This window comes from Seriola aureovittata, chromosome 17 (assembly GCF_021018895.1).
Source record: "Seriola aureovittata isolate HTS-2021-v1 ecotype China chromosome 17, ASM2101889v1, whole genome shotgun sequence".
In the NCBI taxonomy this organism is placed as follows: Eukaryota; Metazoa; Chordata; class Actinopteri; order Carangiformes; family Carangidae; genus Seriola; species Seriola aureovittata.
In genome coordinates this window covers 24,268,031-24,295,331 of record NC_079380.1, presented here as the reverse complement: position 1 = coordinate 24,295,331, position 27,301 = coordinate 24,268,031, and the positions used below count along the sequence as shown (strand labels likewise).

The 27,301-nt window shown below is 43.0% G+C and overlaps 1 protein-coding gene across 21 annotated transcripts in view; it reads right to left on the bottom strand.

Annotated features, from left to right (window-relative positions):
- The window catches only part of LOC130185367 (NACHT, LRR and PYD domains-containing protein 14-like), a 72,347-nt gene that overhangs the window by 26,847 nt on the left and 18,199 nt on the right, over nucleotides 1-27,301 (bottom strand). For 5 of the 21 annotated variants that reach the window (XM_056401809.1, XM_056401815.1, XM_056401812.1 and 2 more), the window contains exons 4-10: nucleotides 25,222-25,371; nucleotides 23,714-23,833; nucleotides 20,390-22,480; nucleotides 18,406-18,579; nucleotides 16,776-16,949; nucleotides 15,144-15,317; nucleotides 14,255-14,428 (exon numbers count right to left, since the gene is read on the bottom strand). The exons of 1 other annotated variant lie outside the window; for it this stretch is intronic. In XM_056401809.1, the coding sequence (XP_056257784.1) occupies nucleotides 14,255-14,428; nucleotides 15,144-15,317; nucleotides 16,776-16,949; nucleotides 18,406-18,579; nucleotides 20,390-22,480; nucleotides 23,714-23,833; nucleotides 25,222-25,371 (3,057 nt within the window). Of the gene's footprint in view, nucleotides 1-1,572; nucleotides 3,466-4,698; nucleotides 4,819-5,696; nucleotides 5,847-6,851; nucleotides 6,871-14,254; nucleotides 14,429-15,143; nucleotides 15,318-16,775; nucleotides 16,950-18,405; nucleotides 18,580-20,389; nucleotides 22,481-23,713; nucleotides 23,834-25,221; nucleotides 25,372-25,740; nucleotides 25,828-26,103; nucleotides 26,162-26,409; nucleotides 26,592-27,301 lie in introns of those variants that run through there. 15 more of the 21 variants (XM_056401822.1, XM_056401826.1, XM_056401829.1 and 12 more) reach the window with 11 other exon arrangements.

Genomic DNA, 27,301 nt, shown 5'->3' with positions numbered 1-27,301 from the left:
GGTTCCATAATGTCCACAGTGTGAGTGTGATTGATCCACAGAGTCAGAGTGAAGCCATCGTGTTTAGAAAAACATTTTTACTGTTTTCTGTCATTAATTTGACTCCAGAACATTTTTCTAATGAGTTGAACTCAGTGAACAATTAAAGATGATCTCTCTTTGCTTCCTGCTTCTGTCAGGTGATGCTGTTCACGTCCATACGCAGGAAAACTTTGGTGACTGTTGCCAAACGCTGCAGAAATGAAACAAACAGCTTCACAATAATGATGAATGAAGTCAATAATATCTGATTTCAGCACAACAAACAGAAAAGGACAAAACAAACAGCAGGACACTGATAATGAAGCCTTCCAATACACTGTACAACTGTTCACACACCTGGATATAATTACACTTTCAGACGTGCATGACAGACGACCACAGAGCTGCTGTTGTCACATGATGTCATCATTGACCTTTGGTGTGTAGAAGAAGACTACTCTCCTCTACAGCAACAAGAGAGAAACACCTGAGAGTTTCTGTCTCATTTAACACGATATATGGAAACACTTTAAAGGACCAGGGTGGAGGATTTAGGAGGACCTGTTCACACTAATGGAAGATAATATTCATAAGCACCTTTTCATTAGTATATAATCACCTGACACGTCTCCTTTCACAGAGCATGCCATGTTGCAGCGCCATGTTTCTACAGTAGCCCAGAGCGGAAAAACTAAACACTGGCTGTAGAGAGGGCCTTTAGTGTGTTTATGTTCCCTGAAGGCCACCATAGCTTCTCCTACACGCTTGGAACGGGAGGCGTGGGGGTGAGGGGGTATTCAGGTGGTTGCAGTCTGCAACGTCACCACTAGATGGCACTAAATCCTACATACTGGTCCTTTAAAGAAAGACCATGAAAAACTTAAAGAAGGAAATAAAACAACTTCCCTCTTCAAATGAAAAGTTGACTTCATAAGCACCAACTCCTGCTCTGATGTGACCAGTAGCTTCTTGTAGCTCATGCTAATGTTAGCAAACCTTAAAAGCTAATGTTGACGTTACTGAGTCACTTCACTAGTTTGATGACTTTTCTCTGTTTGTGAAGCTGTGCCATCATGTTTTAGCATGAACCATTATCACATTAGTGTTTGTTGTCACCACAGTGGCTGCTGTTCACAAAAACTCACCAACTCACTTCAATGTAGAGAATTCAAAATGTAAAGTAGCACCTTTAATCTGAGCGGAGGTCTGGTGAGTTCACGTCTTTCTGACTCCACACATTCACATTATTTTACACTAAAGGCTTTGTACTGTTTTCTATATGCAGTCGTACTCCTCAACACCTGGAAACACCTGGAGACACACTGAGGAGTGAGATCAGTGACTCCTGCTTTAATTAGTTTTTACTATTAATTACAACCAACTGAAACATTTACATTTTAGTGCTCACAACATTTAAAACATCTCCAGAAGAAGAAAAACACAACTGACCTCAAACTTGTGAAATGTGAAACAAAGAATAAAGACAATAATTTAATACTGAGGAAGTTTGAAGAACTAATTGATAATGTTAATGATCATGTCTGGACTCACTCAGCCTTTCTGCAGTTCCTCACAGCTGGGATCAGTCTCCATCGTCCCTCCTTTGATGTGTTGTAGTTCTTCAGGTCAAACTCATCCAGAACCTCCTCTGACATCTGCAGCATGTAGGCCAGAGCTGAGCAGTGGATCACAGAGAGTTCCTTCTCTGATCTGTTCTCTGACTTCAGGAACTCTTGGATCTCCTGATGAACTGAGTGATCCTTCATCTCCATCAGACAGTGGAAGATGTTGATGCTTCTGTCAGGAGAGATATCATCTCTGTTCATCTCCTTCAGGTTGTTGATGGCTCTCTGGATGGTTTCTGGACTGTTCTCTGTCTGACCCAGCAGACCTCCTAAGAGCCTCTGGTTGGACTCCAGAGAGAGGCCATGAAGGAAGCGGACAAACAGGTCCAGGTGACCGTTTCTACTTTGGAGGGATTTCTCCATGGCTCTCCTCAGGAAGACATCGAGCGGTGGATCACTGCTCTTATTGATTCCAACAAACTTAGAAATCTTCTTAAGGAAAGTCGTTGGGCTTGAGTCTCTGTGTTTGGAGTCTCTCTGTTCGAAGTCTTCTCTCAGGAAGTTCTCCAGGACCTCAGTCTTCCTGTTGGTGTAACAGTGGAACATGTAGACTGCAGCCAGAAACTCCTGAACGCTCAGATGAACAAAGCAGTAGACTGTTTTCTGGAAGATCACACTCTCTCTTCTGAAGATCTCAGTACAAAGTCCTGAGTACACCGAGGCCTCTGTGACATCAAGACCACACTGCTCCAGGTCTTCTTGGTAGAACATGATGTTTCCTTTCTCCAGATGTTCAAACGCCAGCCTCCCCAGCTTCAGAAGAACTTCCCCGTCAGCCTCCGTCAGCTCCTGTGGACTCGTCTCACGTCCCTCATGGTACTTGTTCTTCTTCCTCTGTGTCTGAACCAGCAGGAAGTGTGAGAACAGGTCAGTCAGGGTCTGGGGCAGCTCTCCTCTCTGGTCTGTGGTCAACATGTGCTCCAGAACTGTAGCAGTGATCCAGCAGAAGACTGGGACTTGACACATGATGTGGAGGCTCCTGGACGTCTTGATGTGTGAGATGATTCTGCTGGACAGCTCTTCATCACTGGATCTCCTCCTGAAGTACTCCTCCTTCTGGGCGTCAGTGAAGCCTCGTACTTCTGTTACCCTGTCCACACATGTAGGAGGGATCTGATTGGCCGCCGCAGGTCTGGAAGTTATCCAGACGAGAGCCGAGGGAAGCAGATTCCCCCTGATGAGGTTTGTCAGCAGCACGTTGACTGATGACTCCTGTGTGACATCACACACAGACTTCCTGTTGTTGAAATCCAGTGACAGTCTGCTTTCATCCAGGCCGTCAAAGATGAACAGAACTTTACAGACAGCGAGCTGCTCTGCTGTGACCTTCTGTAATGTTGGATGGAAAACATGGAGCAGCCTGAGAAGACTGTACTGCTGATCTCTGATCAGGTTCAGCTCCCTGAACGAAAGCAGAACCAGCAGACTGACATCTTGGTTCTCCAAGCCCTCTGCCCAGTCCAGAGAGAACTTCTGCACCGAGAAGGTTTTTCCAACGCCAGCGACGCCGTTGGTCAGAACCACTCTGATGGGTCTCTGCTGGTCAGGTAAGACTTTAAAGATGTCGTGGCACCTGATTGGAGCGTCATGGAGGGTCTCCATCTTGGAAGTTGTCTCCAGCTGCCTCACCTCATGTTGGGTATTAACCTCTTCACTCTGTCCCTCTGTGATGTAGAGCTCAGTGTAGATCCTGTTGAGGAGGGTTCCACTTCCTGTTCCATCAGTTCCTTCAGTCACATGTTCACATCTGCTCCTCAGACTGATCTTATGTTGATCTAAAACCTGCTGCTCCTCCACAGAGACTCCACTCCTCTTCTCTCTGTGAAGACATTTCTTTATCACTAACATGTCACAGTCACAGGTCAACATCTCTGTTCTGATTGGTCGCCAACCTCAAGAGGGCGTGGCTTCACTAACATCAGCCGGTCTGTCTAGTCCTAAAGTTTCATTCATCAAGTCAAATTAAATTCTGAATATAAAAACTGCCTCTTGATTTTAGTCTATTACATTATGTGTATTCATATCTTGTTAAGCTGTTATGAAATATATTTTCTAACAAATATCTTAAACCATTAAAACACTTTTAGATATTTCTGTGTGATGAATGTGACGTTTTTGTGAATCTTTCGGGAGCTGATAATGTATTGAATCTTGATTCTGTATTGATCCTATCAGCTCTTTGGTATCTGGCCACTTAAAGCTGGAGTGCAGGACTTTTACATATAAAGGAACGTGTGTGAAATCCAAACCTTTGTTAAATGAGTTCTCACAGAGCTGATTAACCCTCTCAGCTCCAGGTAAATCTCTGTATTCTGCAGTATAGCTGCCTTTTAAATCTGGTGTCTGTGCTGACTTTCCCTTACTGCGCACCGGTACTGATGCATTTGAGGTCAATAAGGAAAGACTGATTTTGGAGAGCTGGAGAGGCCAGTAACAACAGAGAGTAACCATCATTTACCAAGCGTCCAAGAAAAGTTCCTGATTCTCCAGATAAAAAGAAACTCTCAGAGGAAACAGAGGAAACTGGTGTGGCTTTTCCTGGTTGGAGAGCGCTGACAGAAGAGAGGGGACTGATGGTGTTTGTAAAATACTTGGAGTAGGCTATTTAACTATGACATTAACTTCACCTGAATAATGACTCATCGTCTTGGAGCTGATTGATAGTGTTGCTGTGATTACTCTCACTGCCAGAGGGGGGAGACACTAAATGATAAAGTGTCACCTCCAACATGGAGACACTGTGTTTCTTCTCTGTCCTTCTGTTGATTGACAGGTCTACAGACTGGTGGAGCACAGAGCTGTTGACATGAAATCAGGCTCGTGTTCATGCAGCCACTTTCACACTGACTGAGGTTCATGAAACAGTAACATGAGAACGCTCTGCTTTATAAATCTGATGCAAAGACTGTGTGTGCATGTTTCTGTCTCTGAGTTTTTGTTGTGACCAACACAGAGTTTATGAATCTAGCTCCTGGTTTCTCCCTGTTTCCTTCACATGTGTCTAATAACTGAATCATCTTCAGCTCAGTTTACAGTAGAAACAGTCTCTTACTGTGAGTCTGAGGGTCCAGGTTCATCACTGAAGAATGGAGGTTCTCCTTTGGACTGGTCACTCTTCATAGACAGACAGATGGATCCTGGAGACTCTGCTCTCAGTCTCTGGTTCTGACCTCTGCAAACACAAACATGTTTTTATTCATATCACATCGATCACTGATCAATTCTCTGATGACAGAGTCGATGTGGGAACTCTCAGCTGACGTCACCATCCGTACACACTATACTGAAGGATGGAAGCAACACAGCTCAAGAAGCAGAGTAGTGAGTATTCGGGGCAGCAGGACGGAGTGTGTGTGACTGAGTCTGAATAAATGACAGTGTGTGTTCATGATAATGAAGGAACATGTCACCCAGTGACACAGTGTGGTTCACTGATGTCTTTTAACATGGAGCTCTATGGCTCAGAGGAATAACTTATATCAGGCTGTGATAGGTTTGATCTGCACATGGGATTTATTGCTGATAAGAAAAATATGGACAATCACCAGACTCAGCGCTCAACCTGAACTGATTCTATTTACTGCATTTAGTAACTTTACTCATGAATCTGGTTTCCTCATTAATTATTCATCACCTTTGTTAACAAATCCAAATGCTGTTGGTCAAACAGTGTCTACAGTGAAGCTCTGACATGTGAAACTCTTCATCATTCAGGCTGTAAAATGATCCTGCAAACTGCTGTAAACTCTGTTAGATCCCAGCTCATCAAGGTTCACCACACCACCCTTTAATTACTGATGTCTTTAAATCTCTGTCATGTTCATCAGCCGCAGGAAGTATGTGGAAAAGAAAAAAGTTCAAATGTTGTTTAATATCTGATTCATTTCACAAGAAACAAGCGACCTGAGCAGTTAGTATTAATACACTGATAAGCCTCAAGAACCAGGAGGAACTTATTTCCTGTTACAGGCTGTGACGTCACTGCAGGACCTCAACACACTAAACACTGTCACAGTCTGGAGGTTCACAGGTTTGTAGCAGGTCTCTTACTGTGAGTCTGAGGGTCCAGGTTCATCACTGAAGTTTATAGGATGTTCTTTGGACCAGTCACTGTTCATAGACAGACAGATGGATCCTGGAGACTTTGCTCCGTCCTCCTCTTCCTCCACACCATCACTCATCTTCAGGACTTCAGTCAGTCTGAGAGGGAAACCAGTAACACTGACTGTGAGCTCAGACACACAAGAGTCAAGACAATCTGTTCAAGAGTCACATGCAACATAAAGAGAACAGGAAGTAACACACACACTAACAGAATATACAGTATAATAAACTCCAGCTGCTCAGTCTTCATGTGTATTATTCAGCTCATCACAACGTTGAGTCAAACTGTTGATTGTGACGCAGAGAACAGGAAGTACCACAGCTCATGTTGTTCCCTCCTTTTCTCTCAGTGTCTTTGTGTGGACAGAAGTTCACTCTGACTCTTCTTCCCTCCACAGTCCACAGGGAGAAACTGACTCTGAGACTTTCACAGTAAAATAACTAAATTACCTCTTTCTTTTCCGTCCAGGTCAAATCTCAACTCAATGACTCAACACCTTCAGGTTAATGTTTAACTCCTCCCTCTCTTTTTTCATGTACTTTAATCATGATTAACTCTCTACGTTTTATTATACAAGTGGAGGTTTTATCACGTCCCACCCAAACAATTTTAGTTGTGTTCCACTTGTCTTTGCAGTTATAATTCAACTTCAAAATGCAGCTTGCTTCAACAGAGGTATCAAACTCGTCCAGAAGAGTAAATGTTTTTTCTTTTCTTTTAGCTGCAGTGACAGAGAGACAGGAACGTTTGGGAGAATGAGGAGATGAGATGCAGCAAAGTTAATAATTAAGTGATCCTGATCATTCTGGTCGTCGTTTGTCTACAGGACACAATCTCTGAAACACCTGTAGAGCTGAATACAAATGAACTGCGACCTCGACAAAGTTTGTAATCCTGTCAAATGAAGCTCCACCTGAACAGTAACTTCTCTTTGTCTTTAAACCAGTCACATTGTGTATTATACAACCAGTATCTTTGTATCCACAGATGAATCAAACTGATTATTTCACTCTGACTCTTCTTCCCTCCACAGTCCACAGGAAGAAACTGACTCAGAGACTTTGACAGTAAAATAATAATAATGTTGTATTAACACTCACCTGCTTCAGCCCTGTTTCCCTCCTTCTGCTGCGTCGACTCAACATGTACTTTGAACTAACACTCAACACCTTCAGTGTTATCTCCCTGTTCTCAGGTACCTGGTTCACCTGGTCAGTGTTGCTCCTCCTCTCTGCATTTACAGGAAACCACATGAGTCTCTCTGTGTGTTGTTCTGCAGATACAAGTTGTTTAAATTGGTTGTTATTTTGTCAGTCTGTTTGTTAAAAGAATGACAGATGTGCTGTTGACTAAATCAAACTGAACTTAATGTTTTCTTTAACAGACTTACTCCTCAATAAACTATATAAATTATTATATTATCATTATTATAAGAAACAAGAACCCAGCTAGCACAGAAAGACCCACTGGATCTGGGTCTTTCTGTGGGACAGGTGACCCTCAGCACAGGAGCCCCCCAGGGCTGCGTCCTGTCACCCTGACTCTTCTCCCTTTGTACAAACATTTCACATCCCATTACTTCAGTGACCCTCCTTAAGTCCACTGATGACACCATAATAGGTCTCATCTCCAATAACAAGCAGCACAGTTAGTGAGAGCAGGAAGTCCAACCAGTCACTTAGTGCCACCACAACAACCTCCTGCTCAACACATCCAAAAGCTATCAGCCACAGCTCCCCACCCAACACTAAAACTCCCACACATCTCACTTGAACTATCACACATTCATTTATATTTCTTCACACACACATCAGCATCACACTCTGATGGAGTTTTAACTACATCCCAGCAGAGACTTTTCTACCTCAGACAACTCAAGGAATTAAAACAACAGCTCCTGTAGTTTTATACAGCCATCATTCAGATTACTATCACTTCATCTATAACTGTCTGGTATGGCAGCTCCCGCACTTCACAATATGAATTACAATGACAGTCAAGTTGCAGAGAAAAGTGTGATGGAAATATATACAGTATACAGGGTCTACTAGCAGGGAAGAGCAGGGGCAGGCAGTAAGCGTGGACCAGGTGGTGTTTATTGTTTGTCCAGCCCATTTCATATAAAACACTGCCCACCTCTATATGCCAAAACATAATCCATGACAAAAGATACCTTCAATTGCAGGAACTCCTCCATGTTCTGTTGTCCTGAGCATACACAACCACCAAGTCTGAAATAAAAGCAACAAAACAGCAATTCACAAAACCATCACAATACAGCAGGCCTACCTACATCATTGATCCATTAACTACCAACAATACCCAGGTAATGTAATAGCTAATTTACCAGATTATAGTCAGGACGTTGTGCAGGCTTTAAAATGTGTATGAGAAGGAAGAATGAACGTTAGACTAACTTATTAATATCATTTGATTGTATATCCTTCTGACTTAAAACTGTGGTGAACAGATCACTTACCTCAACGAGCAATTTTCCTGCAGCTGCCCCACAGTTCTTATAGTATCTCTGGTCATTCTTGGCGAGACTTGCGTTACCGTGGTTTCCATGGCAACACAGCCATCGAGGCTTGTGCTCCTAGGTTTAAAAATTTAGTAGCACAAAAAGAACTTTAAGAAATTTGAACAAATACTGAGTAACTATCACGTCCCTCATTTTCTTAACCTGACAACTGACGGGGGTGATCGTAATTATCTAACACTAGCAAGGATACCCGGTGAGCTACTAGCGCCATTTAACATTAAGGACATTGAACATAGGAAGGAGTAGATACAATTTCACATTAGATAGTATAGTTAAACAAAACTGAAAGTGGTGAGCTGCAGGTATAGATGTATTATAGGCACTGGATTCCGGATCAAAAATGGCCGCTGTTCATTTCTATAGAAGTTGCTCGCCTGGTGCTGAAAAAGTTTCTTGCTTCCAGGTTACTTCTGCGTTATGCGGCCCACTGAATATGGGCAATGCAGTCTAAGCCATAAACTAAATGAATGTGTTTGTTGTGAGTGGAAGACAGGCTGGTGAACTTCAGTCAGGATGAGACACTGCTGGCACACAGATCACAGAATCGGTCACTATCAGGTAAATGACTTAACAAATTAAAATTTACTGAAGAAAAGTGTTACGGGGTAGTTATGAAAAATCACTTACACTGTCGTATCAGTGAATCCAGCCATTACGCAGCTAATATATGGATTAAAAACAATTACTTTCAAGTGACCAATAACTGCAGCGCACAATCACAAAATCAAACTATCTTGGAGTGTGAAAACAAAGACTCACTTTTATGTCGTTCATTCAGTTTTCCAATAATTACATGAGACAGAGATTCCCATCTGTAAAGCATGTACATCCGTAAAGCATTTGCATCAACCTAGCCAGCATCCTCATTCCAGAGACACAGCTCGACCGCGCGGAGAGTGCACGTATACAGCGGTGAAGTCATCCATAAAAAAAAATACTTATTTGGCCTTTTTGTGGGCTTCGGATTTTTTTTTTGCAATGATTAAAAGTCCATGGCTTAAAATTGTACAATACAAAGATTAATGATCGACTGTGTCTACAGTCGGAGGTGTCCTGTCAACAGTTTTACAGGCGTCTCTTTTACTATTGTAGTCTTTAGGAAAAATGCTTTTTGGGCCGCAGCGGGTATTTTGCTGCAATACCACGAGTGACCACTGGGAAAGATTGGCTGCAAGGCAGAGCGATGGCGCTATATGCAGCTCTTATAATACATCCATGGCTGCAGGCGAGCTACGGGCGCCATTTTACATTAACTAGCGCGCTAACGTCAGTTGACGATAGCGACCGTTAGCGACACTGGCTACTACTAAAACGGCGCGAAAACCAAACTTGTGGCGAACTGGTTCATGTAACGGTTCACATATTATCCTACGAACGAGTGTAAAATTACGTGCATTAGCTAACGATAGTTACCGTTAGAGCCGTCAGTTGCTAATAAAACGGCGCGAATACCAAACTAATGGTGAACTGGTTCATGTAACAGTTCACATATTTCCCTACAAACCGATTTTAAATTGTGTACGTTAACTAAAACGATAGCTACCGTTAGCGCCGTCGGTTGCTAATAAAACGGCAGCTAATAGCAAAGTAAAATGAAGTTCGTTTGCTAACACAACTAACGGTTGTGTCGTCGGCTACTACTAAAACAGGTTATGGTGAAATGGTACATGTAACAAGTGAACATCTTTCCTTATAAACAAATGTCAAATAAATCACGTTAGCTAACGTACTTAATTTAGCTTATGTTGAGTTAGCTAACAACTACTGCTTACGGCGCGAAAATCAAAGTTACAGTAACGTTAGCTAATGTTTACGCCTTATTCGATGTCAGTTAACTAACATGGCAGTTTAAATTGTGACTCACCACTGAATCTCGGTGCTTTGACTTCGGTCACCTCTTCACCTGCTTCAGTTCCATGTTTAAAAAGATCCTCAGTTGAAAGGAGCAGGGTGTTTTGGTGCAGAGGTCTGTGTGAGTGTCATGGCTGGAGAGACACGGTCTCCACTGACTGTACGTTAACGTGTGTGGGCGCTACAGGGACTTCATGGTGCATTCACGTTCACCTCGTTAACTAAGGAATCTGATCTCAAATGGCGCCAAAGGTTATTTAAGTTCACCTTTTTCTTTTTTCCCCCTCTTTTAAATACATAAACTGTGTGTATTGGACTTACCATCATTGTACCAACATTCAATAGTATCATTTACTGAACTTTGACAATTTTCTTTCTGTTTTTTGTAGATAAATAAATGACATAAATTAACCCATGATCTTCCAGCACCATCACTTTAACTGTTAACTACTGTAGATCTTATAACTAACAGGCTCAACAGTTGTTTGTTCATGTTTCTGTTAAAACAAACTAATCACCTACACTATCAATACTTTATTATTCTTTCAACCAATCAATTTAATAATTAGATGCTAGAAACATAATATCTTATTCACTTGTATAAAGCAAGGTTTTTAAAATTTCATTCAAAATATTAAATGGTAAATACAGGAAAACTCTCCAACACATGATTCAAACAAGTTTCACTTATTTCATCTATTATCTGATCTACAACAATTCAACCATGAGAAACTTGTGGGGACATTGAAATGAACTAAATGTGCTGCTTGGAGCTCGGACCACACTCTGTCCACAAACATGGACTTCAACACAAAATCACTTTTTCTCATAATTTCTGTTGCGTATAAAAATAAAAGCATCTCTGCAGCTTCATGCAGTTGTTTGGTTTTCATCAGGTCAAAGTTCTGGATAGAACCTGGTTCCTGCTGCTGTTTTATTTCTGGTATCACCTCCGCTGAGGTTCCAGCTGAGCTGAGGAGACACATGAACGTGACATGAAAACACCGCAGGCTGCTGATTGGTCAGAGAGAATCGTCACTACTGCGTCATCGTCGTGCGAGACGGGACGTTCTGAACAAACCCGCCATTTTTAAACAGGCAGCGACTGAGCAGCGCTCACTGTAGACTCTTTATTTCTGTCAGTCATTGTTCTGAACTCTTAGTACGACAACCACAGAAACCACCGTGGTCAATGAGGAGGAGCAGACTCTGGTGAGGTTCCCTGGCGTTTGGAGATGACGTCACAGCGGCTTTGTGCATCGTGGTAGAAAAAGGAGAACCGGGGAACTGGAGTTGAGTGGAGTCGGTACCATGTGGTGGATCGACTTTGTAAAGTCAAGTGGTTCAAATAAAAAAAACAATATGTTGTTTTTGTTAAATTTGTGACTTTAATCTACGAACATCACCCCCCCAATGACCTTAATACGTCGTCATGGCAACCAAATTTCAACCTGCAACATATTTAGAAATACTGAATAATGTGGAAATTAGCTGCAATTCTCCATCACACCACATGATGGAGCTGATTCATCAGATTCAGCTGATCTGAATGAGACAGAAAACAGTCCAGGAGGAGGAAGAGGAGGAGGAAGAGGAGGGAGGAGGGGGAGGAGTCTCAGTGTGTGTGCAGACACTGTAGGTCAGATCAGTCAAGTCAAATCAATTTTATTTGTATAGCGCCACTTCACAACATAAGTTATCTCAAGGCACTTTCCAAATAGAGCAGATCTAGACCTTCTCTTTATAATATTATTTACAGAGACCCAACAATTCCCACCAAGAGCAGCACTAGGCGACAGTGGCAAGGAAAACCTTTTTTTAAGAGGCAGAAACCTCGAGCAGAACCGGACTCAGGGTGGGCGGAGCCATCTGCCTCAACCAGTTTGGTGAGAGAGAGAGAGAGAGAGAGAAAGAGAGAGAGAGAAAGTGAAAAGCACAGAGGAAAAGAACAAGAACATACAGTGATAGCAATATTAATAATAGTTATAGTAGCAGCAGTAATAGGGTCCTGCTGTAGCAGGAGTTTGTGAAAGAATAGGAAGCTAACTGCTCTAAACGTCTAAACGTTACAATAATCGAGTCTTGATGAAACAAAAGCATGAATTAAGATTTCAGCATCAGTCTTAGATAGAAAAGACCCAATCCTAGCTATGTTACGTAGATGAAAAAAGGCGGTCTTGGTGATATCTTTAATGTGCTGATCAAAGGAGAGGGAAGAATCGAAAGGGACACCCAGATTTTTGACTGTCAGACTATGACAAATAACACAGTTATCAAAAGTTAATGTTGATTGATCAAACTGGTGTCTATGTCGCGTCGGGCCAACGACCAGCATCTTTGTTTTGTCAGAATTTAGGAGCAAAAACTTATGAGACATCCAGCTTTTCACGGCAGACAAACAGATCTCTAGATTTATAATCTGAAAGGAATCATACATATACAACATACATCTGTTGTATGTGTATGATGTACAACGTATCATCATCATAACAATGGAAATTAATTCCATAACTGTGATTAATTTGACTTAAGGAGAAATATATAGAGAGAAAAGCAGAGGGCCAAGAACAGAGCCCTGGGGTACTCCATGTTTCGCAGCAGGGTATGTCAATATAGTGTTATTATAGGAGACGCGCTGTGTTCTGTCAGATAAGTAGGACTTTAACCAGGTGAGGACCAGGCCAGAAACATAGAATTTGGTTATCATTTGGTTTAAACCATGTTTCACAGAGACCAATCATTTCCAGCTTGTGCTCAAGAATCAAATGAGTCCAGAGACACTGATGATGGTCTGTCAGGTCCAGAGGAACACACAGGGATGATGGTGGACTGGACTCTGTGTGTGACAGTGGAGCTGTTCTCAGATCAGTTCAGACTGCAGCACTGAGAGTCATCTCCACTTCTTCTGATTCCTCTGTCAGTCACTGCTGGATGAAGCTCTCCTCTCCACTCCACCTCCCAGTAACATGGTCCAGTCAGAGCCTCTACACACCAGCTGCTGCTTCAACATCTGGATCATCAGGACAGACACACACACACACACACACACACACACACACACACACACACACACACACACACACACACACACACACACACACACACACACACACACACACACACACACACACACACACTCCTCTTCACCTCCAGCTGTTGAGAGAAGAAGAGACAGAGGAGATGAATCAGTGTTTACAGAGACGTCATCAGCTGGACTTCAGTCCTGTTCAGTCCAGATGTGCAGCAGCTGTGTAGCGTAGCCTGCTTCCTCTCAGCTCTCATGTTAACGTGTTGGAGTGAACACTGAGCTGGAGGCTCACACACCTGCAGAGACTTTTAGCATCAAGTCTGTTCACTCTGCACATTTCCCTCAGTCCACAGTGGAAACAAACTGCTGAGTCATGAAGGTTCATCACTGCTCCAACAGCTCAGTGATGGATTCACTGTCCTGACATTTAAACACAGAGTCTCTGTGTGTTGATGAACATCTGGTCTGTTCCTCACACATCACCTGACAGATAAACATGGAGGCTGTCACTGGAAACATCTGGCAGAGGGACAGATATACAGATGTGCTCACTGGACTTCAGCAGAGCTTCTGGTCTGTATAAAGATCACATGGTTACAGAGTGTAATGATGCTTCTGTGGAATAAGAGCCAGTGACTGTCAGACATCAGACTGATCTCAGAGCTGTGACAGAGATCAAACTGATCAGGTCTTGAGTTGTGAAATGAGAGAACAAACTGTCTCAGATCAGATGTGACAGTTTGATGAATGAGGACACTGTCTCTGTTTCTCTGTGAGGCTGTCAGCTGTAATCAGCTTCACTTCCTGTACACATCAACTCAACAACAACAGTCGTCTTCACATCCACTCAGACACATGATCACAACGAGCTTCTGGCCGCTCTGATTTGCCGACTGTTCTCTCTCTCTGTCTTTCTGTCCAATCCTGACGCCTGTCACCGTTCTCCTCTCACAGCTTCACTGAGGGAAGCAGCTGCTGAGAAGGTCGGAGGTTTACAGGAAACACTGGCTCTTTGCTCTGATACTGTGTTTAGTACAATACTGATGGAAGCAGCAAGGACTGACTCCGCCCCTTTTACTGACCTCAGAGTCTCCAGTCGACAGTCTGGACTATCCTTAAGATCACACAGCTGCTTCACATCTGGATCCTGCAGCTTGTTGTCTCTCAGGTCCAGTTCTCTCAGGTGGGAGGGGTTGGACTTCAGAGCTGAGGCCAGAGAAGAACAGCTGATCTCTGACAAACTGCAGCGCTCCAATCTTAATAAAGAATAAAAGAAGTGAATAAAACAGATGATTTAATGGAAGACTTTGGAAATGTTCAGCAGAAACTTCTACTGCTCCTTACAATAATAATCATGACACATTTTATTTGTCGGCTTCTTTCCAAACATTCACAGACACTTTACTAAACAACAAGATTTGCAGTTAATGGAGTGAAACATGTGAAACCAACAGTGTGGTGCTTTTCTCTTCAACACATTCAACAAGTCAATTCAACTGTTAGAAAAATACAACAATGTTCACACTTGTGTTAAAGTTCATTTAAATTCACTTCAAAGAAAAGAAGGGTTTTTTCTTCATCAGTTGAATCTCAGTGTTTTTGTACAAATATTAGTTCTGAGGATCTTCTGTATGTTGTTGTGATAAAAATGAATTGACTTTAAGGACTCACACTGGACATTTTCTACAGTGTATTTAGAAAACATGAGTCCTCTGACTGAGAGAAATACCAGTGTGTGAGTTCTGAAGGTTGAACTGAAGTGAACAGACATTATTCATGACAACTGAGTGAAATGAGCTGAAACTGAAGAATCATTCTGAGAGAAGAACAACTGGAAACATGAGACAACCACTATTTAAAATGTCAGTAATGACTTCATTCAAAATGATTCAAGTTCTGTGTGAAGATAAATCAGCTTCAGTTGTGGATTAAAGATATAAGATCTACAACAGTAACAGTCAGTGAACTGACCTCAGAGTCTCCAGTCGACAGTCTGGACTCTCCAGAAAACCACACAGACGCTTCACTCCTGAATCCTGCAGCTTGTTGTTAGTCAGGTCCAGGTGTTTCAGGTGGGAGGGGTTGGACTTCAGAGCTGAGGCCAGAGAAGAACAGCTGATCTCTGACAAACTGCAGTCCCACAATCTGAATAAAGAATAAAGATGTGAGTTCAGAGACAAAGTTCCTTCTTGGAAGCGTTCAGTGTTTCATCATCTGTTCAGAGCTGAAGAAGCTTTAGAAAGTAGAAGTTTAGAAAATGAAAGTCAAACACCTGAACCAACAGGAAGCAGGTTAAAAACAGTCACATACAAAGAGTGAAAACAGCTTCATTAATATCAATGACAACATGCTGCTGCTTCAATACAGACGTAGTGACTCCACCTCTTAAACTCTACCAGCTCCACCTGTGGCTCCATCTGTACAAACTCATGTTGAGCAGCCACATTTATTAGAGCTTCTACTTTCACTGAGCTCTTTCTGACTCAAACAGCTGATCTGCAGCGTGACACACTGAGGGTCATAGGTCAGCTTGTGCGTAGTAATATGGCAGTTCAATGCTTGAGAAAAGCTAGTTCCAAAGTTAAGGGCTGTTTGACAGCAACATCAAATGGGGAAAATATTCTAAATGATTTGAGCTTTTTTCCATGGGCATTTTTAAAGTGTCTCAGACAGTGTTTTTCTGCTGACCCCGCCCACAGCAGCTCATCACTCAGCTTCTGTGGCCGTGCTCTCGTCTGTTTCTCCAAACTGGGAGGGGCCCATCTGAATCTACTACAGCTGATACACTGACTCTGTGTAAACACCTCACACAGCCCCACGTTAAATAACCTCAGCTGTCACTTTCAGCTGCTGTAACTCCTCCCCTCACCCAACCACAGAGGAAACACTCTCTGCCTGAGCCGCCATATAAACCAAACAACATCCAGTCCTTCTTGGTAATCCTCCAAACAAACCAGCTGAGCCTCTTCAGCTTCTTCATTTTAGCAGCAACAAGCCAAACACTTGTGTTTAAAGCATCATGAGTTCACACTACAAGCTCTGCTCTTACCTGTCTCTGCCTGTCTCACCTTTCTTCTAAGCCACAGTCATTGACAGGAAGTGGCTGCAGCGTCTGCCGTGTTCTTCACTGCCTGCTTTAGACTCAACCCTCTTAGACCCAGTTCAGGGAACAGGGACCAGACTTTATCTGCCAACAAAACCCCTCCAGCCAACCTCCACTGGACCGCAGGTTTCCAACCAGACTCCTCTGCCTCTGCTGCCAGCTCTGTGTATCTGAGCTGTTTCCTCTCATGGTTCTGTCAGCTCCACAACATACACAAGCTGCTGTGTTTCTGACCACAACAACATCTGTTCTCAGGTCAGTGCTGCACTTTCATTTAACAAGGTTCTGACTTCATTTTTAAAAACTGTGCACGTCCTCTACTGCTCTGAATCACTAACACTATGACTGCTCTCACATTCTTCTGTTTGGAGTCATTACAACACACAGTTTTTTCTCTTCACCAGCTTGTTGCTTCAAAATCCTCACAGAGAAATCCTAAAAAATATATGAACCAATGAAAAACTGAGAGTTCACAAAACTACAAAAGTCAGTGAACTCACCCCAGAGTCTCCAGTCTACAGTTTGGACTCTCCAGTCCAGCAGACAGAAGCTTCACTCCTGAATCCTGCAGCTCGTTGAAGCTCAGGTCCAGGTGTCTCAGGTGGGAGGGGTTGGACTTCAGAGCTGAGGCCAGAGAAGAACAGCTGATATCGGACAAACTGCAGCGCTCCAATCTGAATAAAGAATAAAGATGTGAGTTCAGAGACAAAGTTCCTTCTTGGAAGCGTTCAGTGTTTCATCATCTGTTCAGAGCTGAAGAAGCTTTAGAAAGTAGAAGTTTAGAAAATGAAAGTCAAACACCTGAACCAACAGGAAGCAGGTTAAAAACAGACACATACAAAGAGTGAAAACAGCTTCATTAATATCAATGACAACATGCTGCTGCTTCAATACAGACGTAGTGACTCCACCTCTTAAACTCTACCAGCTCCACCTGTGGCTCCATCTGTACAAACTCATGTTGAGCAGCCACATTTATTAGAGCTTCTACTTTCACTGAGCTCTTTCTGACTCAAACAGCTGATCTGCAGCGTGACACACTGAGGGTCATAGGTCAGCTTGTGCGTAGTAATATGGCAGTTCAATGCTTGAGAAAAGCTAGTTCCAAAGTTAAGGGCTGTTTGACAGCAACATCAAATGGGGAAAATATTCTAAATGATTTGAGCTTTTTTCCATGGGCATTTTTAAAGTGTCTCAGACAGTGTTTTTCTGCTGACCCCGCCCACAGCAGCTCATCACTCAGCTTCTGTGGCCGTGCTCTCGTCTGTTTCTCCAAACTGGGAGGGGCCCATCTGAATCTACTACAGCTAATACACTGACTCTGTGTAAACACCTCACACAGCCCCACGTTAAATAACCTCAGCTGTCACTTTCAGCTGCTGTAACTCCTCCCCTCACCCAACCACAGAGGAAACACTCTGTGCCTGAGCCGCCATATAAACCAAACAACATCCAGCCCTTCTTAGTAATCCTCCAAACAAACCAGCTGACCCTCTTCAGCTTCTTCATTTTAGCAGCAACAAGCCAAACACTTGTGTTTAAAGCATCATGAGTTCACACTACAAGCTCTGCTCTTACCTGTCTCTGCCTGTCTCACCTTTCTTCTAAGCCACAGTCATTGACAGGAAGTGGCTGCAGCGTCTGCAGTGTTCTTCACTGCCTGCTTTAGACTCAACCCTCTTAGACCCAGTTCAGGGAACAGGGACCAGACTTTATCTGCCAACAAAACCCCTCCAGCCAACCTCCACTGGACCGCAGGTTTCCAACCAGACTCCTCTGCCTCTGCTGCCAGCTCTGTGTATCTGAGCTGTTTCCTCTCATGGTTCTGTCAGCTCCACAACATACACAAGCTGCTGTGTTTCTGACCACAACAACAGCTGCTCTCAGGTCAGTGCTGCACTTTCATTTAACAAGGTTCTGACTTCATTTTTAAAACAGTGCATGTTCTCTACTGCTCTGAATCACTAACACTATGACTGCTCTCACATTCTTCTGTTTGGAGTCATTACAACACACAGTTTTTTCTCTTCACCAGCTTGTTGCTTCAGAATCCTCACAGAGAAATCCTGAAAATATATGAACCAATGAAAAACTGAGAGTTCACAAAACTACAACAGTCAGTGAACTCACCCCAGAGTCTCCAGTCTACAGTTTGGACTCTCCAGTCCAGCAGACAGAAGCTTCACTCCTGAATCCTGCAGCTCGTTTTTACTCAGGTCCAGGAGTCTCAGGTGGGAGGGGTTGGACTTCAGAGCTGAGGCAACAACTTCACAGTGAGTCTCTGACAGTTGACAATAAAAAAGTCTGTGATTAGAGAAAATATAAAATGTGTTAGAATAAAAATACACAACATACAAAACATGTCGTCATGTGATCAACATCTGCTCTTCACATTTGTGGTTCATTTCATCTTACAGATGAAAGGCAGGAAAATGGTTTTACATTTAGGTTCCATAATGTCCACAGTGTGAGTGTGATTGATCCACAGAGTCAGAGTGAAGCCATCGTGTTTAGAAAAACATTTTCACTGTTTTCTGTTATTAATTTGACTCCAGAACATTTTTCTAATGAGTTGAACTCAGTGAACAATTAAAGATGATCTCTCTTTGCTTCCTGCTTCTGTCAGGTGATGCTGTTCACGTCCATACGCAGGAAAACTTTGGTGACTGTTCCCAAAGCAGCAGAAATTAAACAAACAGCTTCACAATAATGATGAATGAAGTCAATAATATCTGATTTCAGGACAACAAACAGAAAAGGACAAAACAAACAGCAGGACACTGATAATGAAGCCTTCCAATACACTGTACAACTGTTCACACACCTGGATATAATTACACTTTCAGACGTGCATGACAGACGACCACAGAGCTGCTGTTGTCACATGATGTCATCATTGACCTTTGGTGTGTAGAAGAAGACTACTCTCCTCTACAGCAACAAGAGAGAAACACCTGAGAGTTTCTGTCTCATTTAACACAATATATGGAAACACTTTAAAGGACCAGAGTGGAGGATTTAGGAGGACCTGTTCACACAAATGGAAGATAATATTCATAAGCACCTTTTCATTAGTATATAATCACCTGACACGTCTCCTTTCACAGAGCCTGCCATGTTGCAGCGCCATGTTTCTACAGTAGCCCAGAGCGGACAAACTAAACACTGGCTGTAGAGAGGGCCTTTAGTGTTTTTATGTTCCCTGAAGGCCACCATAGCTTCTCCTACACGCTTGGAACGGGAGGGGTGGGGGTGGGGGGGTATTCAGGTGGTTGCAGTCTGCAACGTCACCACTAGATGGCACTAAATCCTACACACTGGTCCTTTAAAGAAAGACCATGAAAAACTTCAAGAAGGAAATAAAACAACTTCACTCTTCAAAATGAAAAGTTGACTTCATAAGCACCAACTCCTGCTCTGATGTGACCAGTAGCTTCTTGTAGTTCATGCTAATGTTAGCAAACTTTAAAAGCTAATGTTGACGTTACTGAGTCACTTCACTAGTTTGATGACTTTTCTCTGTTTGTGAAGCTGTGACATCATGTTTTAGCATGAACCATTATCACATTAGTGTTTGTTGTCACCACAGTGGCTGCTGTTCACAAAAACTCACCAACTCACTTCAATGTAGAGAATTCAAAATGTAAAGTAGCACCTTTAATCTGAGCGGAGGTCTGGTGAGTTCACGTCTTTCTGACTCCACACATTCACATTCTTTTACTTTTCAAACTTGTAGTTTTCAGACCCAACCCACACTGACTCAAGTGACATCACTGGAGGACATTTATCAGACTTCACACAGCTCCCTCTGGAGACACTAAAGGCTTTATACTGTTTTCTATATGCAGTCGTACTCCTCAACACCTGGAAACACCTGGAGACACACTGAGGTGTGAGATCAGTGACTCCTGCTTTAATTAGTTTTTACTATTAATTACAACCAACTGAAATATTTACATTTTAGTGCTCACAACATTTAAAACATCTCCAGAAGAAGAAAAACACAACTGACCTCAAACTTGTGAAATGTGAAATAAAGAATAAAGACAATAATTTAATACTGAGGAAGTTTGAAGAACTAATTGATAATGTTAATGATCATGTCTGGACTCACTCAGCCTTTCTGCAGTTCCTCACAGCTGGGATCAGTCTCCATCGTCCCTCCTCTGATGTGTTGTAGTTCTTCAGGTTCAACTCATCCAGAACCTCCTCTGACATCTGCAGCATGTAGGCCAGAGCTGAGCACTGGATCACAGAGAGTTTCTTCCTTGATCTGTTCTCTGACTTCAGGAACTCTTGGATCTCCTGATGAACTGAGTGATCCTTCATCTCCGTCAGACAGTGGAAGATGTTGATGCTTCTGTCAGGAGAGATATCACCTCTGATCATCTCCTTCAGGTTGTTGATGGCTTCCTGGATGGTTCCTGGACTGTTCTCTGTCTGACCCAGCAGACCTCCTAAGAGTCTCTGGTTGGACTCCAGAGAGAGGCCATGAAGGAAGCGGACAAACAGGTCCAGGTGACCGTTTCTACTTTGGAGGGATTTCTCCATGGCTCTCCTCAGGAAGACATCGAGGGTTAAATCAACATGTTGTTTCCTCTGGAAGACATCGAGAGGTGGATGAACGATGGCAAGCTTTGGATCACTGCTCTTATTGATTCCAAAAAATGTAGAAATCTTCTTACGAAAAGACTCCAGCTTGGAGTCTCTCTGTTCGAAGTCTCTCTGTTCGAAGTCTCTCTGTTTGGAGTCTCTCTGTTTGAAGTCTCCTCTCAGGAAGTTCTCCAGGACCTCTGTCTTCCTGTTGGTGTAACAGTGGAACATGTAGACTGCAGCCAGAAACTCCTGAACGCTCAGATGAACAAAGCAGTAGACTGTTTTCTGGAAGATCACACTCTCTCTTCTGAAGATCTCAGTACAAAGTCCTGAGTACACCGAGGCCTCTGTGACATCAAGACCACACTGCTCCAGGTCTTCTTGGTAGAACATGATGTTTCCTTTCTCCAGCTGTTCAAACGCCAGCCTCCCCAGCTTCAGAAGAACTTCCCCGTCAGCCTCCATCAGCTCCTGTGGACTCGTCTCACGTCCCTCATGGTACTTGTTCTTCTTCCTCTGTGTCTGAACCAGCAGGAAGTGTGAGAACAGGTCAGTCAGGGTCTGGGGCAGCTCTCCTCTCTGGTCTGTGGTCAACATGTGCTCCAGAACTGTAGCAGTGATCCAGCAGAAGACTGGGACTTGACACATGATGTGGAGGCTCCTGGACGTCTTGATGTGTGAGATGATTCTGCTGGACAGCTCTTCATCACTGGATCTCCTCCTGAAGTACTCCTCCTTCTGGGCGTCAGTGAAGCCTCGTACTTCTGTTACCCTGTCCACACATGTAGGAGGGATCTGATTGGCCGCCGCAGGTCTGGAAGTTATCCAGACGAGAGCCGAGGGAAGCAGATTCCCCCTGATGAGGTTTGTCAGCAGCACATTGACTGATGACTCCTGTGTGACATCACACACAGACTTCCTGTTGTTGAAATCCAGTGACAGTCTGCTTTCATCCAGGCCGTCAAAGATGAACAGAACTTTACAGACAGCGAGCTGCTCTGCTGTGACCTTCTGTAATGTTGGATGGAAAACATGGAGCAGCCTGAGAAGACTGTACCGCTGATCTCTGATCAGGTTCAGCTCCCTGAACGAAAGCAGAACCAGCAGACTGACATCTTGGTTCTCCAAGCCCTCTGCCCAGTCCAGAGAGAACTTCTGCACTGAGAAGGTTTTTCCAACGCCAGCAACGCCGTTGGTCAGAACCACTCTGATGGGTCTCTGCTGGACAGGTGAGGCTTTAAAGATGTCGCGTCTCTGTCGGACAAGTAAGGCTTTAGAGATGCGGCGTCTCTTTCGGTCAGGTAAGGCTTTAAAGACGTCTTCTCTCTGTTGGTCAGCTGAGGCTTTAAAGATGTCGTGGCACCTGATTGGAGCGTCATGGAGGGTCTCCATCTTGGAAGTTGTCTCCAGCTGCCTCACCTCATGTTGGGTATTAACCTCTTCACTCTGTCCCTCTGTGATGTAGAGCTCAGTGTAGATCCTGTTGAGGAGGGTTCCACTTCCTGTTCCATCAGTTCCTTCAGTCACATTTTCACATCTGCTCCTCAGACTGATCTTATGTGGATCTAAAACCTGCTGCTCCTCCACAGAGACTCCACTCCTCTTCTCTCTGTGAAGACATTTCTTTATCACTAACATGTCACAGTCACAGGTCAACATCTCTGTTCTGATTGGTCGCCAACCTCAAGAGGGCGTGGCTTCACTAACATCAGCTGGTCTGTCTAGTCGTAAAGTTTCATTCATCAAGTCAAATTAAATTCTGAATAAAAAACTGCTTCTTGATTTTAGTCTATTACATTATGTGTATTCATATCTTGTTAAGCTGTTATGAAATATATTTTCTAACAAATATCTTAAATCATTAAAACCCTTTTAGATATTTTTGCGTGATGAATATGACGTTTTTTGTGAATCTTTCAGGAGCTGATAATGTATTTAATGTTGATTCTGTATTGATCCTATCAGCTCTTTGGTATCTGGCCACTTAAAGCTGGAGTGCAGGACTTTTACATATAAAGGAACGTGTGTGAAATCCAAACCTTTGTTAAATGAGTTCTCACAGAGCTGATTAACCCTCTCAGCTCCAGGTAAATCTCTGTATTCTGCAGTACAGCTGCGTTTTAAATCTGGTGTCTGTGGTGACTTTCCCTTACTGCGAACCGGTACTGATGCATTTGAGGTCAATAAGGAAAGACTGATTTTGGAGAGCTGGAGAGGCCACTAACAACAGAGAGTAACCATCATTTACCAAGCGTCCAAGAAAAGTTCCTGATTCTCCAGATAAAAAGAAACTCTCAGAGGAAACAGAGGAAACTAGTGTGGCTTTTCCTGGTTGGAGAGCGCTGACAGAAGAGAGGGGACTGATGGTGTTTGTAAAATACTTGGAGTAGGCTATTTAACTATGACATTTACTTCCCCTGAATAATGACTCATCGTCTTGGAGCTGATTGATAGTGTTGCTGTGATTACTCTCACTGCCAGAGGGGGGAGACACTAAATGATAAAGTGTCACCTCCAACATGGAGACACTGTGTTTCCTCTCTGTCCTTCTGTTGATTGACAGGTCTACAGACTGGTGGAGCACAGAGCTGTTGACATGAAATCAGGCTCGTGTTCATGCAGCCACTTTCACACTGACTGAGGTTCATGAAACAGTAACATGAGAACGCTCTGCTTTATAAATCTGATGCAAAGACTGTGTGTGCATGTTTCTGTCTCAGAGTTTTTGTTGTGACCAACACAGAGTTTATGAATTTAGCTCCTGGTTTCTCCCTGTTTCCTTCACATGTGTATAGTAACTGAATCATCTTCAGCTCAGTTTACAGTAGAAACAGTCTCTTACTGTGAGTCTGAGGGTCCAGGTTCATCACTGAAGTCTATAGGAACTCCTTTGGACCAGTCACTCTTCATAGACAGACAGATGGATCCTGGAGACTCTGCTCTCAGTCTCTGGTTCTGACCTCTGCAAACACAAACATGTTTTTATTCATATCACATCGATCACTGATCAATTCTCTGATGACAGAGTCGATGTGGGAACTCTCAGCTGACGTCACCATCCAGCACCACACACTGTACTGAAGGATGGAAGCAACACAGCTCAAGAAGCAGAGTCATACAAAGGTGAGATGAGAGGATCAGATGTCTGTGACCCGACACCGCTCAGCATCTGTATCCTCAACCTCAGCTCCACTGTGTCAACATCTGGATCTACCTGGTTAACAGTCCTCAACTAAAGACAGTGGACAAACACACAGAGAGAGGCAGAGTCACATCTGCATGAATATCACTGATGGTCTTGTGTGTAATTAAAGGATCATTCTGATGTTATTCTACATTTCTGTTCTTGACAACAAACCTCATGAAAAGACCCAAATCAACAGAGTGTGTGTCTCTCAACACTTCCTGTCTGTGTCTCTCAGCTCGGAGCTCATTGGTTCCTACTGAAGACGTAAAGCTTTAAAAACACCTCACAGAATTATACTTTCATTTTTTAAAAGTCTCAGTAATTTCCTCAAACAGCTGCTCACTGTCATTTCTATCAAACAAACAGGAGGAAACATATAAAACATTTGTTGGGACTATTTTCAGCGGCGGATGAATCCACATTTGGTGTTGTAGTGAGTATTCTGGGCAGCAGGACGGAGTGTGTGGGACTGAGTCTGAATAAACGACAGTGTGTGTTCATGATAATGAAGGAACATGTCACCCAGTGACACAGTGTGGTTCACTGATGTCTTTTAACATGGAGCTCTATGGCTCAGAGGAATAACTTATATCAGGCTGTGATAGGTTTGGCTCTGCACATGGGATTTATTGCTGATAAGAAAAATATGGACAATCACCAGACTCAGCGCTCGACCTGAACTGATTCTATTTACTGCATTTAGTAACTTTACTCATGAATCTGGTTTCCTCATTAATTATACATCACCTTTGTTAACAAATCCAAATGCTGTTGGTCAAACAGTGTCTACAGTGAAGCTCTGACATGTGAAACTCTTCATCATTCAGGCTGTAAAATGATCCTGCAAACTGCTGTAAACTCTGTTAGATCCCAGTTCATCAAGGTTCACCACACCACCCTTTAATTACTGATGTCTTTAAATCTCTGTCATGTTCATCAGCCGCAGGAAGAATGAGGAAAAGAAAAAAGTTCAAATGTTGTTTAATATCTGATTCATTTCACAAGAAACAAGCGACCTGAGCAGTTAGTATTAATACACTGATAAGCCTCAAGAACCAGGAGGAACTTATTTCCTGTTACTGGCTGTGACGTCACTGCAGGACCTCAACACACTAAACACTGTCACAGTCTGGAGGTTCACAGGTTTGTAGCAGGTCTCTTACTGTGAGTCTGAGGGTCCAGGTTCATCACTGAAATCTATAGGTTCTCCTTTGGACCGGTCACTCTTCATAGACAGACAGATGGATCCTGGAGACTTTGCTCCGTCCTCCTCTTCCTCCACACCATCACTCATCTTCAGGACTTCAGTCAGTCTGAGAGGGAAACCAGTAACACTGACTGTGAGCTCAGACACACAAGAGTCAAGACAATCTGTTCAAGAGTCACATGCAACATAAAAAGAACAGGAAGTAACACACACACTAACAGAATATACAGTATAATAAACTCCAGCTGCTCAGTCTTCATGTGTATTATTCAGCTCATCACAACGTTGAGTCAAACTGTTGATTGTGATGCAGAGAACAGTAAGTACCACAGCTCATGTTGTTCCCTCCTTTTCTCTCAGTGTCTTTGTGTGGACAGAAGTTCACTCTGACTCTTCTTCCCTCCACAGTCCACAGGGAGAAACTGACTCTGAGACTTTCACAGTAAAATTATAATAATGTTGTATTTACACTCACCTGCCTCAGGCATCAGTTTCCCTCCTTCTGCTGCGTCGACTCAAAATGGAGTCTGAACTAACACTGAACACTTTCACTTGCTCTTCCCCTCTGCATTTACAGGAAATCACGAGTTTGTCTGTCTGTCTGTCTGTCTGTCTGTCTGTCTGTGTGTGTGTGCGTGTGTGTGTGTGGTTGTGCAGTTACATTAGTGATGACTAAACCAAAATGAACTTAACCTTTTTTTTCAGGGTCTACCAGCAGGGAAGAGCAGGGGCAGGCAGTAAGCGGGGACCAGGTGGGGTTTATTGCTTATCCAGCCCAGGTCATATGAAACACTGCCCCCCTCCATATGACAAATCCATAATCCATGACAAAAGATACCTTCAAGTGCAGGAACTCCTCCATGTTCTGTTGTCCTGAGCATACACAACCACCAAGTCTGAAATAAAAGCAACAAAACAGCAATTCTCAAAACCATCACAATACAGCAGGCCTACCTACATCATTGATTCATTAACTACCAACAATACAAAGGTAATGTAATAGCTAACTCACCTGCTTGTAGTCATGACATGGTGGAGGATTTAAAAATATGTACGAGAAGGAAGAATTAATATCAGACTAACTTTCTCAATATTATTTGCTTGTACATCCTTCTAACTTAAAGAATCTGAACAGATCACTTACCTCAACTCTGTGTAACTGTGATCGTCACTCAGCCTTGACAAGCAGTTTTCTTGCTGCTGTCCCATAGTCCTTACAGTATCTCTGGTCATTCTTGGCAAGACTTGCATTACCATGGTTTCCATGGCAACACAGCCATCGAGGCTTGTGCTCCTAACTTTAAAAATTTAGTAGCACAAAAAGACCTTTAAGGGCAAAAAGAAATTTGAACAAATACTGAGTAATTATCACGTCTGTCATATTCTTAACCTGACAACTGACGGGGGTGATTGTGATTATCTAACACTAGCAAGGATACCCGGTGAGCTACAAGCGCCATTTAACATTAGATGAACAGAGTAAGGAGTACATACAATTTCACATTAGGAAGTAAACTTAAACAGAACTTAAAGTGGTGAGCTGAAGGCATAGATGTATCATAAGAACTGGATACCGGATCGAAAATGGCAGCTGTTCATTTCTATAGAAGTTGCTCGCCTGGCGCATACTCCAAAAAAGTTTCTGGCTTCCAGGTTACTTCTGCGTTATGCGGCCCACTGAATATGTGTGGTAGTGTCACTCCCATCATGCCTCTGGGCTATGAGAACGGGCAAACGGCGTTCTGGATCTGGCGCTCCGCGTTTATAAATGCTATGCTAGCGGACTTCATGGAAGAGTAATAAGACTTATACAGGACTTGCTCAGGGCTTGAAATCATCAATTTATACAAATTACAACAGCAACAAACTATGAAGATAATGTTCTGAAAAGTAAGATGGTGTTAAACCTACAATCGTTGATATCACGGAAAATTCTTGTTGACAGTTAATTGTGATGTTAAAGGGAAAACAAGTAATTATGTTAAAAGCTTTAGAGCTTGAAATCACTTTGGATTCAACACAATAAATCACAGTCA